General features: G+C 47.2%; 2 protein-coding genes across 4 annotated transcripts in view; both read left to right on the top strand.

Moving 5' to 3' along the window:
* LOC143955330 (uncharacterized) overlaps window positions 1-4,698 on the top strand; it is a 95,155-nt gene extending 90,457 nt beyond the window's left edge. Inside the window, 1 exon segment of the mRNA XM_077465400.1 lies at window positions 58-4,698. Coding sequence (XP_077321526.1) covers window positions 58-1,770 — 1,713 coding nt within the window. The 3' untranslated portion in view covers window positions 1,771-4,698.
* LOC143955878 (uncharacterized) overlaps window positions 1-14,121 on the top strand; it is a 201,633-nt gene that overhangs the window by 111,910 nt on the left and 75,602 nt on the right. For 2 of the 3 annotated variants that reach the window (XM_077465997.1, XM_077465999.1), the window contains exon 4: window positions 7,427-7,524. The exons of the other annotated variant lie outside the window; for it this stretch is intronic. In XM_077465997.1, coding sequence (XP_077322123.1) covers window positions 7,427-7,524 — 98 coding nt within the window. The remainder of the gene's footprint in view (window positions 1-7,426; window positions 7,525-14,121) is intronic. 3 annotated transcript variants of the gene reach the window in all.

Here is a 14,121-nt window from a genome sequence, read left to right as displayed (position 1 = left end):
TTTACATTACATAGTCTTCACTCTCTGACTAAGGTCCATGAATAAAGAAATGATCTGGTAGGAGATCAGAGGACCCATTTACTAGTTACCTTGAGGGGGGAATTGTTAGATCCTCAGAGACAAAGCTGCCTGATGTGGGCGGAGTCCTGGTTTAGGGGAACCAATCAGCTCATGTCTAGTAATAATCTTTGTATTTCTATTTTAGTAGATGGACGGGAGATGAGGAAAACCTCAGAGGATTGTCTCACTTTGTCTCCAGACTGTAAAGTAGAAGATGAGGACATCACACAGTATAGTCCAGGAGAAAACCCGACTACCTCAAATGTCCATCCGGCACCACACAGTGTAGATGGACCATCGTATTCCTCTTATCCTGAGGAACCTCAGACTGTGCGGGACGGTGCCGGACCATCGTATTCCTCTTATCCCGAGGAACCTCAGACTGTGCGGGACGGTGCCGGACCATCGTATTCTTCTTATCCCGAGGAACCTCAGACTGTGCGGGACGGTGCCGGACCATCGTATTCCTCTTATCCTGAGGAACCTCAGACTGTGCGGGACGGTGCCGGACCATCGTATTCCTCTTATCCCGAGGAACCTCAGACTGTGCGGGACGGTGCCGGACCATCGTATTCCTCTTATCCCGAGGAACCTCAGACTGTGCGGGACGGTGCCGGACCATCGTATTCCTCTTATCCTGAGGAACCTCAGACTGTGCGGGACGGTGCCAGACCATCGTATTCCTCTTATCCCGAGGAACCTCAGACTGTGCGGGACGGTGCCGGACCATCGTATTCCTCTTATCCCGAGGAACCTCAGACTGTGCGGGACGGTGCCGGACCATCGTATTCCTCTTATCCCGAGGAACCTCAGACTGTGCGGGACGGTGCAGTCCTTTCAAATGATCAGAAGTTTTTCTGTGCTGAGTGTGGGAAGTGCTTCAATTTTAAATCCAATCTTACTGCGCATAAAAAATCTCACACAGGTGAGAAGCCACATTCCTGCCCTGAGTGTGGAAAATGTTTCCGGTTGAAATCCAATTTTAATGAGCATAAAAGATCCCACACCAGTGAGAAGCCATACTCCTGTCCTGAGTGCATGAAATGCTTCCGAACTAAATGCAAACTAAATATTCATAAAAGAACTCACACAGATGAGAAGCCGTACTCCTGTATCGAGTGCGGGAAGGGTTTCAGTTTTAAATCCAAACTTAATGAACATCAAAGGACTCACACGGGTGAAAAACTATATTCCTGCCCTGAGTGCGAGAAATTTTTCTTAAAGAAGTCCCATCTTTCCCTACATCAGAGATCTCACACTGGCGAGAAGCCATTTTCCTGCCCTGAGTGTGGAAAGTGTTTTCGAGAGAGGTCCAATCTTTACAAACATCGGAGATCTCACACAGGTGAGAAGCCGTATTCCTGTCCTGAGTGCGGGAAATGTTTTTCACAGAAGTCCAATGTTAACACACATCAGAGATCTCACACGGGGGAAAAGCCGTATTCCTGTCCTGAGTGCGGGAAATGTTTTTCGTACAAGTCAATGCTTTCCAGCCATCAGAGACTGCACACGAGGGGGAAGCCCTATTTCTGTCCTGAATGTGGGAAACGTTTTGTATATAAGTCCAGTTATTACAGACATCAGAGATCTCACACGGAGGAGAAGCCACTTTCCTGTCCTGAGAACGGGAATTGTCCGTCACAGAAGTCCTCTGTTTACAGTCATCTGAGATTGGACACGGAGGAGAATGAACTTTCCTGGTCTGAGTGAGGGAAATGTTCCTCCCTGAAGTCCTGTCTTCCTGTACATCAGGGGGTCCCACACAACCCTCGAGGTGTATTACTGTATGTCTCTTGTATCATGTCTGCAGTCTCTGACCATCTCCTGTATCATGTCTGCAGTCTCTGATCATCTCTTGTATCATGTCTGCAGCCTCTGACCATCTCTTGTGTCATGTCTGCAGTCTCTGACCATCTCTTGTATCATGTCTGCAGTCTCTGACCATCTCTTGTATCATGTCTGGAGCCTCTGACCATCTCTTGTATCATGTCTGGAGCCTCTGACCATCTCTTGTATCATGTCTGCAGCCTCTGACCATCTCTTGTGTCATGTCTGCAGTCTCTGACCATCTCTTGTATCATGTCTGGAGCCTCTGACCATCTCTTGTATCATGTCTGGAGCCTCTGACCATCTCTTGTATCATGTCTGCAGTCTCTGACCATCTTCTGTATTATGTCTATACCTCTGCTATGCAGTCTCTGACTATTTTAATTAAGTCCTTCGTTAGGCTCCGACAAAGCAATCAAAGCATATTTTATAGGTACAAGGAAGTATGGGTTTTGTTTAACCACATCACGTAAGCCCCTCCCACTGCTAGGCGCTTGACCACACGCACAATTTACAGTGATGTAGCTTGCCGCAGGTCTTTTTGCTCCTCCAGTGTCCCTCATTCTGAAGTTCAAAAGTTAGGAGGTATGGTTACATGCAGCATTGAGTCTATTCGGGGACCGTCTGATACTTGGGCCAGAACCCAGGCCCAGAATAATGCATATCGGGACTGGATCGTTAGGTCCCCGCAGCCTTCCCTGGACAGGGCAGAATTAGGGAACCTCCCCGTTTTTCATGATTCCAGTGAGGAGTGCAAAGGAGGACTGCACTAAGATGGGGACTGGACTACCCGTATGTCCCCAAAGATGTCATGGACAATATCGCGACCACCCGCACCTAGTGGGAGGATGACCTGGTGTGGGACTTCTTACACATCCCAAAGCTATTCAGTGGGTCTCACAGTCCGAAGGCTTGGGTCCGCTTGAAGGCTTAAAAGTGTCTTGGGTGGGATGAAGCCTTCAGTCATGTGTCCAGGTCTTCCTGATGACCTGCAGGCCATGTGAATGCACAGGTGTGTAGATCCATTATAAGCCATGCCTGATCATAACTTAAAAACCCCACGTGGAGACAGATCCTTTGTTTGGAGAGAGGTGTGTCCTCCAGCCAGGAGAGGTGACCTACTCAGGAGAAGGCACCTCATGTTGGAGGGAATCCTTGCCCAAAGCACTGGGAGATTTGGGATAGCTGTGCAAATCTGGAAAGACTGAGATAGCTGAGGTGACTGGAGCGAGTCTGTAAGTCTCGGGAGCGTTAGAGAGGCCGGGGGTGTCAGGAGAACCTCTATCCAGAGGCCGGGTGTCAGGAGAACCTCTATCCAGAGGCCTGGGGTGTCAGGAGAACCTCTATCCAGAGGCCTGGGGTGTCAGGAGAACCTCTATCCAGAGGCCGGGTTGTCAGGAGAACCTCTATCCAGAGGCCGGGGTGTCAGGAGAACCTCTATCCAGAGGCCGGGGTGTCAGGAGAACCTCTATCCAGAGGCCTGGGGTGTCAGGAGAACCTCTATCCAGAGGCCGGGGTGTCAGGAGAACCTCTATCCAGAGGCCGGGGTGTCAGGAGAACCTCTATCCAGAGGCCGGTTGTCAGGAGAACCTCTATCCAGAGGCCGGGGTGTCAGGAGAACCTCTATCCAGAGGCCGGGGTGTCAGGAGAACCTCTATCCAGAGGCCGGGGTGTCAGGAGAACCTCTATCCAGAGGCCTGGGGTGTCAGGAGAACCTCTATCCAGAGGCCGGGGTGTCAGGAGAACCTCTATCCAGAGGCCGGGGTGTCAGGAGAACCTCTATCCAGAGGCCGGTTGTCAGGAGAACCTCTATCCAGAGGCCGGGGTGTGGCCCCATGCAGTGAGTTGCTTCAGCTAAAGGCTGACTGAGCCAGGAGAACCAGAGAGCTGGGAGTTAGGACTACAAGCAGAGAGAGCCAGGTCATTTGCTGGAGAAGAACCCCTGTGTGGGCACCTGTGTCTGTGGACTTTTCGTTTCTTTCGCTAAATAAAAGTGGGCCTCCAAGCCTTTAAAATACAGTTTGGACTGGTGTGGACTTCACTCAAACGCATCTACTGTATCTCCTACTCTCTTTGCTTTTAGATGATTCCTGAAAACCCTTCTCTTCAGAGAAGCCTATCCCACCCCACCCTCCCCCCCACCTAACAACTGGACTTTTATTTTCTCCATCAGCCCATCCCCCACAGTTATTACCTTTTGGTATCACACCACCCTCACTCTAATGCCGCGTACACACAAGCGGATTTTCCCCTCGGAAAAATCTTGGGTGGTTTTTCCGACTGAATTCCGCTCAAGCTTGCCTTGCATACACACGGGTCACACAAAAGTTAGCTGAACTTTTTACAAGAACGTCAGGAACGCGGTGGCGTACAACTCAACGATGAGCCGGGAAAATGAAGTTCAATGCTTCCGAGCAGGCGTAGATATTTTGCGCATCCGAATTGGTTACAGACGATCGGAATTCCGATCGAAACTTTTTCTGACCGAAAAATTGAGAGACCTGCTCTCAATCTTTTGCTGGCGGGAATTCGGCCAGCAAAAGTCCAACGGAGCATATGCACGGTGGCATTTTCCGACCAGAAGCTCTCATCGGACTTTTGTTGGCGGAATTTCCTATCGTTTGTAAGCGGGATTAGATTGTAAGCTGCCATGTGCAAGAACCTCTGATTCCTCCTGTATTAAATTGTATTGTAACTGTACTGTCTGCCCTCATGTTGTAAAGCGCTGCTTGGCATCATATAAATCCTGTATAAAAATAATCTACCATTGAGCTAAGCAACCCCCCATATCATAAAATATATACAAAAACATCAGTGCAGCACCTTTTTGTATTTGTGTCTGCCTTGTATTAGGGTATTGTGCTGGCTGCTACTCCCTAAATAATTTTTTTGGGGCATTCGGGTTTTCTTTGCTTTATATATATATATATATATATATATATATATATATATATATATATATATATATATATATAAATAAATAATCCCCATCTCCACTCCACCCAGTGGTTATCTCCGCTCCCGCCAAGGGGAATAAATATATATATATATATATATATATATATATATATATATATATATATATATATATATATATATATATATATATATATTCCCCTTGGTGAGAGTGGAGATGACCCCATCTATAAGGATATACAGTACATACACACAGCACAAGGCCGTGTTCACGCTACGAGACGTTTCTCTGGGCTGCAGTTCCTCTGGGCTCCACAAGGTGGTGATCTCACTTCTACCCAGACAGGAAGTCTCTATGGAAGACAGGAAGTGATGTCAGGTACAGACAGGAAGTTCCGGGTGAGAGGTGAGTCGGGAGGCAGTAGAGATGAGACATCGCTCGAAGTGGTCACGGAGGAAGTAATATCTTATTCTCTATTTACACCCAGTAACCCCCCCGTCATGTTCCGTCCTCTTCCTCCATAGTCACTGTGACGACTTTTATCTCCAGCAGATGACAATACACACATATATAGTGTAGAAACTTTGATTATAATTATTATAGAGGATTTATATAGCGCCAACATTGCTTTACAATATAAAAGGCAGATAAAACAGTTACAATTCAATAAAATACAAGAGGGCCCTGGTCAGAAGAGCTTACAATCTAATAGGGTGGGGCGGGTGGTACAAAAGGTCGTAACTGTGGGGAATGAGCTGATGGAAGTGGTAGGAGATTAGTTGGAGGTGTGATCGGCTTCCCTGAAGAGATACGTTTTCAGGGGTCGCCTGAAGGCAGCCAGAGTAGGAGATACCCGGACAGATTGGGGTAGGGAGATCCAGAGGATGGGAGAGGCTCTGGAGACAAGCATGGGAGGTAGAGAGTAGGAGGTCTTGGGAGGACAGTTTGGGTAATATATCTGCAGACAAGATCGGTGATGTCGCTCGGGGCAGAGTTGTGAATGGGTTTGTATGTTGTGGTTAGTATTTTGATTTGAATTCACTGGGTGATGGGAAGCCAGTGGAGCGATTGGCGAAGAGGGGTGGCAGACACTGAGTGGTTGGTAAGGTAGATGAGTTTGGCAGTAGCATTCATGAAGAGGGGAGGAGCTTATGGAGAGGTCGGCCAATGAGGAGGGAGTTACAGTAGCCAAGACGAGAGATAACGAGGGAGGGAATGAGGAGCTTGGTGGTTTCATTAGTTAAAAAAGGTGAATTTTATAGATACGGATAGGGATGCACCGAAATTTTGGCTGCCGAAAAATATATCGGGCCGAAAATAGCCTTTTCGGCAATTTGCCGAAGGAGCAAAATGGCCGATAAACGGAGCCGAACATAGGGCGGGGCGGGGCTCCACCCCTGGTGCCGCCCATCACGGGGGTTGTACTGTAGCGCAGAAGAGAGAGGAGAGCCGCCGCCGCCTGATTGATTAGAGCGCCGGGAACATAACAGCTTTCATTTCAATAGCTGTGTGTTCCCCGCCGCGCCGTCACACGCAGCCCCTCCCCCTTGTCCAGGGAACTTTGATAGACAGATCACCCATCCCAGGATTCCAAGGCCCTCAACAGGCCCTGTGCAAAGGGACACTCCCAGAAAACATGCAAAATAGTTTCCTCCTGGATGATGCAAAAAGGGCAGTGCCTGTATCTGCACAGATTTCCGGCATGCATCAATGTCCTGAGTGGCAACCCTCATATTACCCCCTCCCCCCACATCCTATTATTGTGTGACCAATACCATCCAAATAATTCTTACTTTCATTTCCCAAAGTTATCCGTCTACAAGGAGACCTGTATAGATCAAATGACGGCACCAATGAGGATGGAGGAGGACCGGAGTCACATGACTGAGAAGATACTAAACTTCACCCTGGAGATCATCTACCTGCTGACCGGAGAGGTGAGGAGGATTCTGGGAGGTCACATGACATCACTCTTATCTCTATTAATAAAACACAGACCTGACCGGAGAGGTGAGGAGGATTCTGGGAGGTCACATGACATCACTCTGGTGTGGTCAGTAGTCCATGTTCTTCTTGTAGATGATGTCAGATGATTGATGTCGGTTTATCTTTCTCCTGATCTGTAGGATTATGTTGTAGTGAAGAAGTCTAGTGGGGAGCCAATCTCAGGAGGATGGAGCAGGACCCAGAGCCCCACCATGGTGCCTCCCCCTCCTCCTCCCATACCTGAGAGGAACAAAGAGCAGAAGATCCTGGAACTGACCACCATGATGGTCCATCTGCTGACAGGAGAGGTGAGGAGGATTCTGGGAATTCTGGGACATTATCCAGTAACAGACAAGGGATGTGTCTGGATGGTGACTGTATCATTGTGTGTGTCAGGTTCCTATAAGGTGTCAGGATGTCACTGTCTATTTCTCCATGGAGGAGTGGGAGTATTTAGAAGGACACAAGGATCTCTACAAGGACGTCATGATGGACAATCAGCCGCCCCTCACATCACCGGGTAAGAGGAGACTTTATTGTAAAGGAGAGAGCAGTACGGAGGCTCCACCTAGATCCCCCATCATCTGATAAACACATAGAAACAATGTATTCAGTCAGTGTGTGTGTTTCCTACAGATGGATCCAGTAATGGGAACCCACCAGAGAGATGTCCCCGTCCTCTGTATTCCTGGGATTCCACACAGGAAGGTCACACCATCCCCCACCATCATCAGGTAGATGAGGAACAATTATTGGTAGTTATGATTTATACACAGCATGTTTTTTTTGTAATTCCTTTATTTTTCTCAAGATAATATAGTTTAACAGTGAAAATCAGATGTCGGTGATTATAATAAAAACAGAAAGGTGTAACTGATAGGGTTAGACGTCGTCCCCCCCCCGGTTGTGCACTCTGTAGAATACATAGAAAGGTGTAACTGATAGGGTTAGACGTCCCCCCCCCCCCGGTTGTGCACTCTGTAGAATACATAGAAAGGTGTAACTGATAGGGTTAGACGTCCCCCCCCCCCCGGTTGTGCACTCTGTAGAATACATGTGAGGGTGAAGCTGTGTGACGGAGCTGTCCGGGCGATATATACCAGGGGGGCTTCCTGACTGTTACCTTAATAACCCAATACGGCTAGTGTAGCTACCAGGGCCATACAGTAATGCCGCCTACACACGATCGTTTTTGCCGTCGGAATAAACTCTGAAGGTTTCTCTCCCGGAATTCCGTTGAAGCGTTCTTGCGTACACACACGGTCACACCAAAGTCCGAACCGTCAAGAACGCGGTGACGTACAACACGTAGGACGGGTCTCTTACTTGCTTTCAGAGCATGCGTCGTTTTTTGTGCGTCGGAACAGCATACAGAGGAGCGGGTTGCTAAATAGGAATTCGTTCCGTCTGAAAAATTTAGAACATGTTCTCTATCTAAGTCCGTCTGAATTTTAGATGGAAAAAGTCCAATGGAGCATACACACGGTCGGAATATACGATGACCAGCTCCCATCGGGCTTCTTCTGATGGACATTCCGCTCGTGTGTACCCGGCATAAGAAATACATGCTGTCTGGGGGGGGGGGGAGCTCCCGAGTACCAGCTGAGCCCAGCCATGGGACACAACAGACGGGTGACCTAAAATAGGATATTGATATTTTTTGACTAAGCCAGACCGTGACTGGGAGCAAAATAGGGAAGGGAGGGCGAGGGGAGAGAGGAAGGGGGGGGGGGGGGGCGACAGGACTCCCCGGATGGTGGGGAGGGAGGGTTAAGGTGAAGGTAGAGGGGGGAAGAAAGGAAGACGGTGCCCCCCCCCTCGAGTCTCAAGGATTAATCAGGCTGTGCAACTTCCCGGAGGTATGCTTTGGTGTAAATGTAATGTTGGTAAAAAAAATGTAGCGCTAACCTATAAACACAAGTATGTTAATATAAGTGAGGTGATAAAAGATGATACTAATGAATCAAAAATACAAATGTATAAATAACATGTGAAATGTCCATATATATATATATATATATATATATATATATATACAGTATATATATAATAGGGTGAAACAACCCAAAAACTCAAACCACTGAAAAAATGTGAGTCAAATCAGTGGAAAAAATGATATATAAAGTGTAGTCCAACATGAACTATGGTGAAACCCGAAGTCTGGACATCCAACACAGGATAATAAAAAGTCAGCAAAAAAAGCACAAAAAAACAGATGCTGGACGCTGTCCGGTGTGGAAGACATCAAGGGTAATACATCATCAATAATGAAGAGAAGTGCATGTGCCCTGACCGGAGCAGGTGGACTCCAATGTCAGCAACAAGGAGTCATACAGGCATGATGCCACAAATGGCCGATGTATGGAACTCCAAAGAGTTCCAGGACCTCCGAGATATAATCCAGGGCAAGGATGGAAAACCTCCAATCACACGGTCCTCAGGACTGGATCTGGATGGTAAGATCAACAGGACACCGGAGCCACTCTCATCGGCATAATATGCGGAGAAAAAAAAAATGATTCCACATAATGTAGTTCCCCTGATGACGTCTTTTTTTGACGAAACGGTCGTAGGGTAGACATGCACCGCGCTTGCGCGGAACACTCAATACGATTTGTAGCTCGTTTCAAATCCTTCCAAGGAACGCTTTGTTTTTATCCACGTTTTATGCATGCTACTATGCACATTTATAAGAAAGGAAGATAAAGGTTACTCACTATACTCGCTTGCACTATTGGAGTCTTTTTCTCTCTCCTCGGAAAAATATATTTTCGCTGTATGCGATTCCTTACTATCGGAACCTCACTGGATATCTGTGGTGTTTGTGTAAAGGGGAGAACTATATTGATGTGCACCCGTTACCCTGGAAAGTGAGGGGCCTGGGATACCGTTTGGGTAAACCTGAGAGTGATATCTTCCTTGACGGTTCGTTTACTGGACGGAGGACTCAAGGATCCCAACACTTGATTCTACTAAGCCTATAGAAAGGGCTTTCTGGTAAGCCTTCATTCCCACTAAGGTGACGGGCAACACATGCGGTGAATGTCATATCTATACATCTAGAGTGAAGTCACCACACTATATTACTTAATATTTGGACTCTACGTTTTTGGTCTATAGCATTTAGACCATCTTATGTTTATGGACACGTTTTGATTCACTTTATGATATTTGAATATTGTTTTTTTGTTTGCACTTCTCGTAATAATTTCACTTTTAGTGTGATATTGTGTTTTGTAATATCACATTGACACTTTTCAGAGCTGCGTTTTTATTTTTACATAGTGTAGTTCAAAAAATGGTCATTTATTTCTTAAAAGCCAGCGTACAAAAATAAAAATGTGATCACGAGATAAAAGTACAGGGCAATGTGGAGAGCGATAAGCCTAGCCTTACGCGTTTCAACCAATGGGTCTTCAACAGGGCCATATATAAGTGTAAACGTCGCCATGGCCACCATGTCTCCCAAAAGGCCTCCTCCCTACCGTACAAGGTGGCAGTGAGATCCTCCATGTTTCTTAGTTCATTCACCTTGGCAAACCACAGGGATTTCGACGGTGGGATCTCCGATCTCCAACACAAGGGGATGCATGCCTTTGGCGGCGTTTAATAGCTGGACGGTAAGGGAGGCTTTGTATTTCTTGATGGGTCGCTTAGAGAGGTGCAGCAAGCAACCCCCGGGATCCCCCTCCAGAGTGACATCAGCTTGATCGCGCGTACCACCTCCAGCCAGTAGGGTTTGATTTTGGGGCAGTCCCCTAGAAGATATGGAGCGCCGTTCCCTCTTCCAAACCACAACGCCAGGAAAGACTGGGAACTTGCGGGAAGAAGCGGCGCAGAGTATTAGGCACTCTATACCATCAGGTCATGATTTTATAGAAAGTCTCTTGGACTCTGGTGGCTATGGATGACTTCTGGGCAAAGTGTAGGATCTTCTCCCTCTGTGAGTCATTGAATCGAACTCCTAAATCTGCTTCCCACTTTAAGAGGAAGGTGGGGGGGGGGGGTGAACCCTTCTACTGGTGAAATCAGGGAGGAGTATATTAAAGATAGGCAGTGATGGATTGGTTCTCTGCGGTGGCAGATTTGTTCCAGTTCCATGAGCTGACGTGATATGTCCAGGTTCCATGTCCAACCGGCGCAAAAAGTTATGAAGTTGGAGACCGCTCCAGAAGTCCAGTGGGGGGGGGGGGGTCTGTAGCAGACACCCCCTCCTTTGCTGTGAGTTGGCCGTCCGGGCCCAGAAAGTCATGAAGTTGAACCCCCCCCCACCCCCCACAGTCAAACGCCCCAAAAATAGGATTTTGACGGCCGGGTGGGGAGTCCAGATTACCCAAGATTGGCACCATGGGGGAGGGCATCAGGGATACTGAGGAGTGTCGGAAAGCATCTCTGCCCATCTGTATTGTGCTGCCTAGCATGGGATGGTCAGTGAGGTCCCTCTGCAGAGGGGTGATGACCCATGGCCAGCTCTTGGCCATTTCGTCTGAGTCCTCCAACTCCATCGCCACCCACTGTTTAGCCTCTGTCTGGCAATGCCAGTCGACCACCCTAGTGAGATGTGCCACCCTGTAGTGGGTCTTCATGTCTCCACCCCTGTGCTTTGCCATATGGAGGAGTTGCGGTCTGATCCACATTTTTTTTTCGATGCAACCAGACAAAGTCGCGAAAAACATCAAGTCGATTCGCTTAAAGCCCCTCGCGGACCAATTGGCTCCAATGTGCATACTTTAGCTGTATATAGTTCTAATAGAGATGTAGTGCGTTTTATTACAAAAACGGAAACTTACTCCAAAGTACAGCGAATGATGCGAACCATGCAGTCCAGATAATTGAATATCAAAATGAATTCTCATAACGATATCGCGTTGCCAGATCTATAGACATTATAAATCCTAATATTCAAAAATCGAGTTCCAATTATCAATTCGTATTGGCTGTATTTAATGAAATTGTAGAGGCCTTCATAGAATAACCGGAACTCTGCTGCCATATCCGATGATGTGGACACCCCCGGCGTGATCGCGTCGGGCCGTTCCGCTGGCGGCCGGTAATTGAGGCCGCGGCTTTGAGGCCTTCTGCTGTCCTATGATTCCTTCTGGAATCTGGCTCCCTCTTGTGGTGGCCGTTGGTATGACAACCAACAATGCTAATGGAGCTTCCTCTGCCTGTTTTTTTTTATTACCTGCCTATCTCCTTCCTTTTATTTAGAACCCCCTAAACATTATATATATTTGTTGTTCTAACACCCTAGACAATAAAATGGTGGTTGTTGCAATACTGTCTGTCACACCGTATTTGCGCAGCGGACTTACAAGCGCACTTTTTTGGGGAAAAATAATTTATTGAATAAAAAAATAAGACAACAGTAAAGTTATATTGTGAAAGATAATGTTACGCCGAGTAAATTGATACCCAACATGTCACGCTTCCAAATTGCACCCGTTAATGGAATGGCGACAAACTTCCCCTCACTCGTCTCCATGTCAGGCCAGGGATAAGGTCCGGATCGCCGTTACCGACCTGGCTCCTAACATTTTAAGCTGGCTCCTAGATTCCAAGCAAATTTGTCAAGCCCTGTCGTACGGTGTGCCCATGCCAGTTTTTTTTCCTCTCAGAGTGGTAGAGGTTATATTATACTATTGACGTATTGATATTATCATATACACTGTGTAGGGAAGTTGATGATCTAACCATATAGAGCAGCCTTTCTCAACCTTTTCAACAGAGGAACCCTTGAAATAGTTCACGGGTCTCGAGGAACCCCCTGCTAAAAATTAGAAATCTACAACTCATGATACATTAGTGTGATTATCAGTGGGAAGAATTCTCCTTACACTTGTGGTCATTGGGAAGAATGGTCCTTACACTTGTGGTCATTGGGAAGAATGGTCCTTACACATGTGGTCATTGGGAAGAATGGTCCTCACACTTGTGGTCATTGGGAAGAATGGTCCTCACACTTGTGGTCATTGGGAAGAATGGTCCTTTACACTTGTGGTCATTGGGAAGAATGGTCCTCACACTTGTGGTCATTGGGAAGAATGGTCCTCACACTTGTGGTCATTGGGAAGAATGGTTCTCACACTTGTGGTCATTGGGAAGAATGGTTCTCACACTTGTGGTCATTGGGAAGAATGGTCCTCACACTTGTGGTCATTGGGAAGAATGGTCCTTACACTTGTGGTCATTGGGAAGAATGGTCCTCACACTTGTGGTCATTGGGAAGAATGGTCCTTACACTTGTGGTCATTGGGAAGAATGGTCCTCACACTTGTGGTCATTGGGAAGAATGGTTCTCACACTTGTGGTCATTGGGAAGAATGGTCCTTACACTTGTGGTCATTGGGAAGAATGGTCCTCACACTTGTGGTCATTGGGAAGAATGGTTCTCACACTTGTGGTCATTGGGAAGAATGGTCCTCACACTTGTGGTCATTGGGAAGAATGGGCCTCACACTTGTGGTCATTGGGAAGAATGGTCCTTACACTTGTGGTCATTGGGAAGAATGGTCCTCACACTTGTGGTCATTGGGAAGAATGGTCCTCACACTTGTGGTCATTGGGAAGAATGGTCCTTACACTTGTGGTCAGTGGGAAGAATGGTCCTTACACTTGTGGTCATTGGGAAGAATGGTCCTCACACTTGTGGTCATTGGGAAGAATGGTCCTCACACTTGTGGTCATTGGGAAGAATGGTCCTTTACACTTGTGGTCATTGGGAAGAATGGTCCTCACACTTGTGGTCATTGGGAAGAATGGTCCTCACACTTGTGGTCATTGGGAAGAATGGTCCTTACACTTGTGGTCATTGGGAAGAATGGTCCTCACACTTGTGGTCAGTGGGAAGAATGGTCCTTACACTTGTGGTCATTGGGAAGAATGGTCCTCACACTTGTGGTCATTGGGAAGAATGGTCCTCACACTTGTGGTCATTGGGAAGAATGGTTCTCACACTTGTGGTCATTGGGAAGAATGGTCCTCACACTTGTGGTCATTGGGAAGAATGGTCCTCACACTTGTGGTCATTGGGAAGAATGGTTCTCACACTTGTGGTCATTGGGAAGAATGGTCCTCACACTTGTGGTCATTGGGAAGAATGGTCCTTACACTTGTGGTCATTGGGAAGAATGGTCCTCACACTTGTGGTCATTGGGAAGAATGGTCCTTACACTTGTGGTCATTGGGAAGAATGGTCCTCACACTTGTGGTCATTGGGAAGAATGGTTCTCACACTTGTGGTCATTGGGAAGAATGGTCCTTACACTTGTGGTCATTGGGAAGAATGGTCCTTTACACTTGTGGTCATTGGGAAGAATGGTCCTCACACT

Source organism: Lithobates pipiens, unplaced genomic scaffold, assembly GCF_037356315.1.
Source record: "Lithobates pipiens isolate NorthernLeopardFrog02 unplaced genomic scaffold, aLitPip1_a1.2 Scaffold_35, whole genome shotgun sequence".
Classification (NCBI taxonomy): Eukaryota; Metazoa; Chordata; class Amphibia; order Anura; family Ranidae; genus Lithobates; species Lithobates pipiens.
This window is presented reverse-complemented; position numbering and strand designations above follow the sequence as displayed.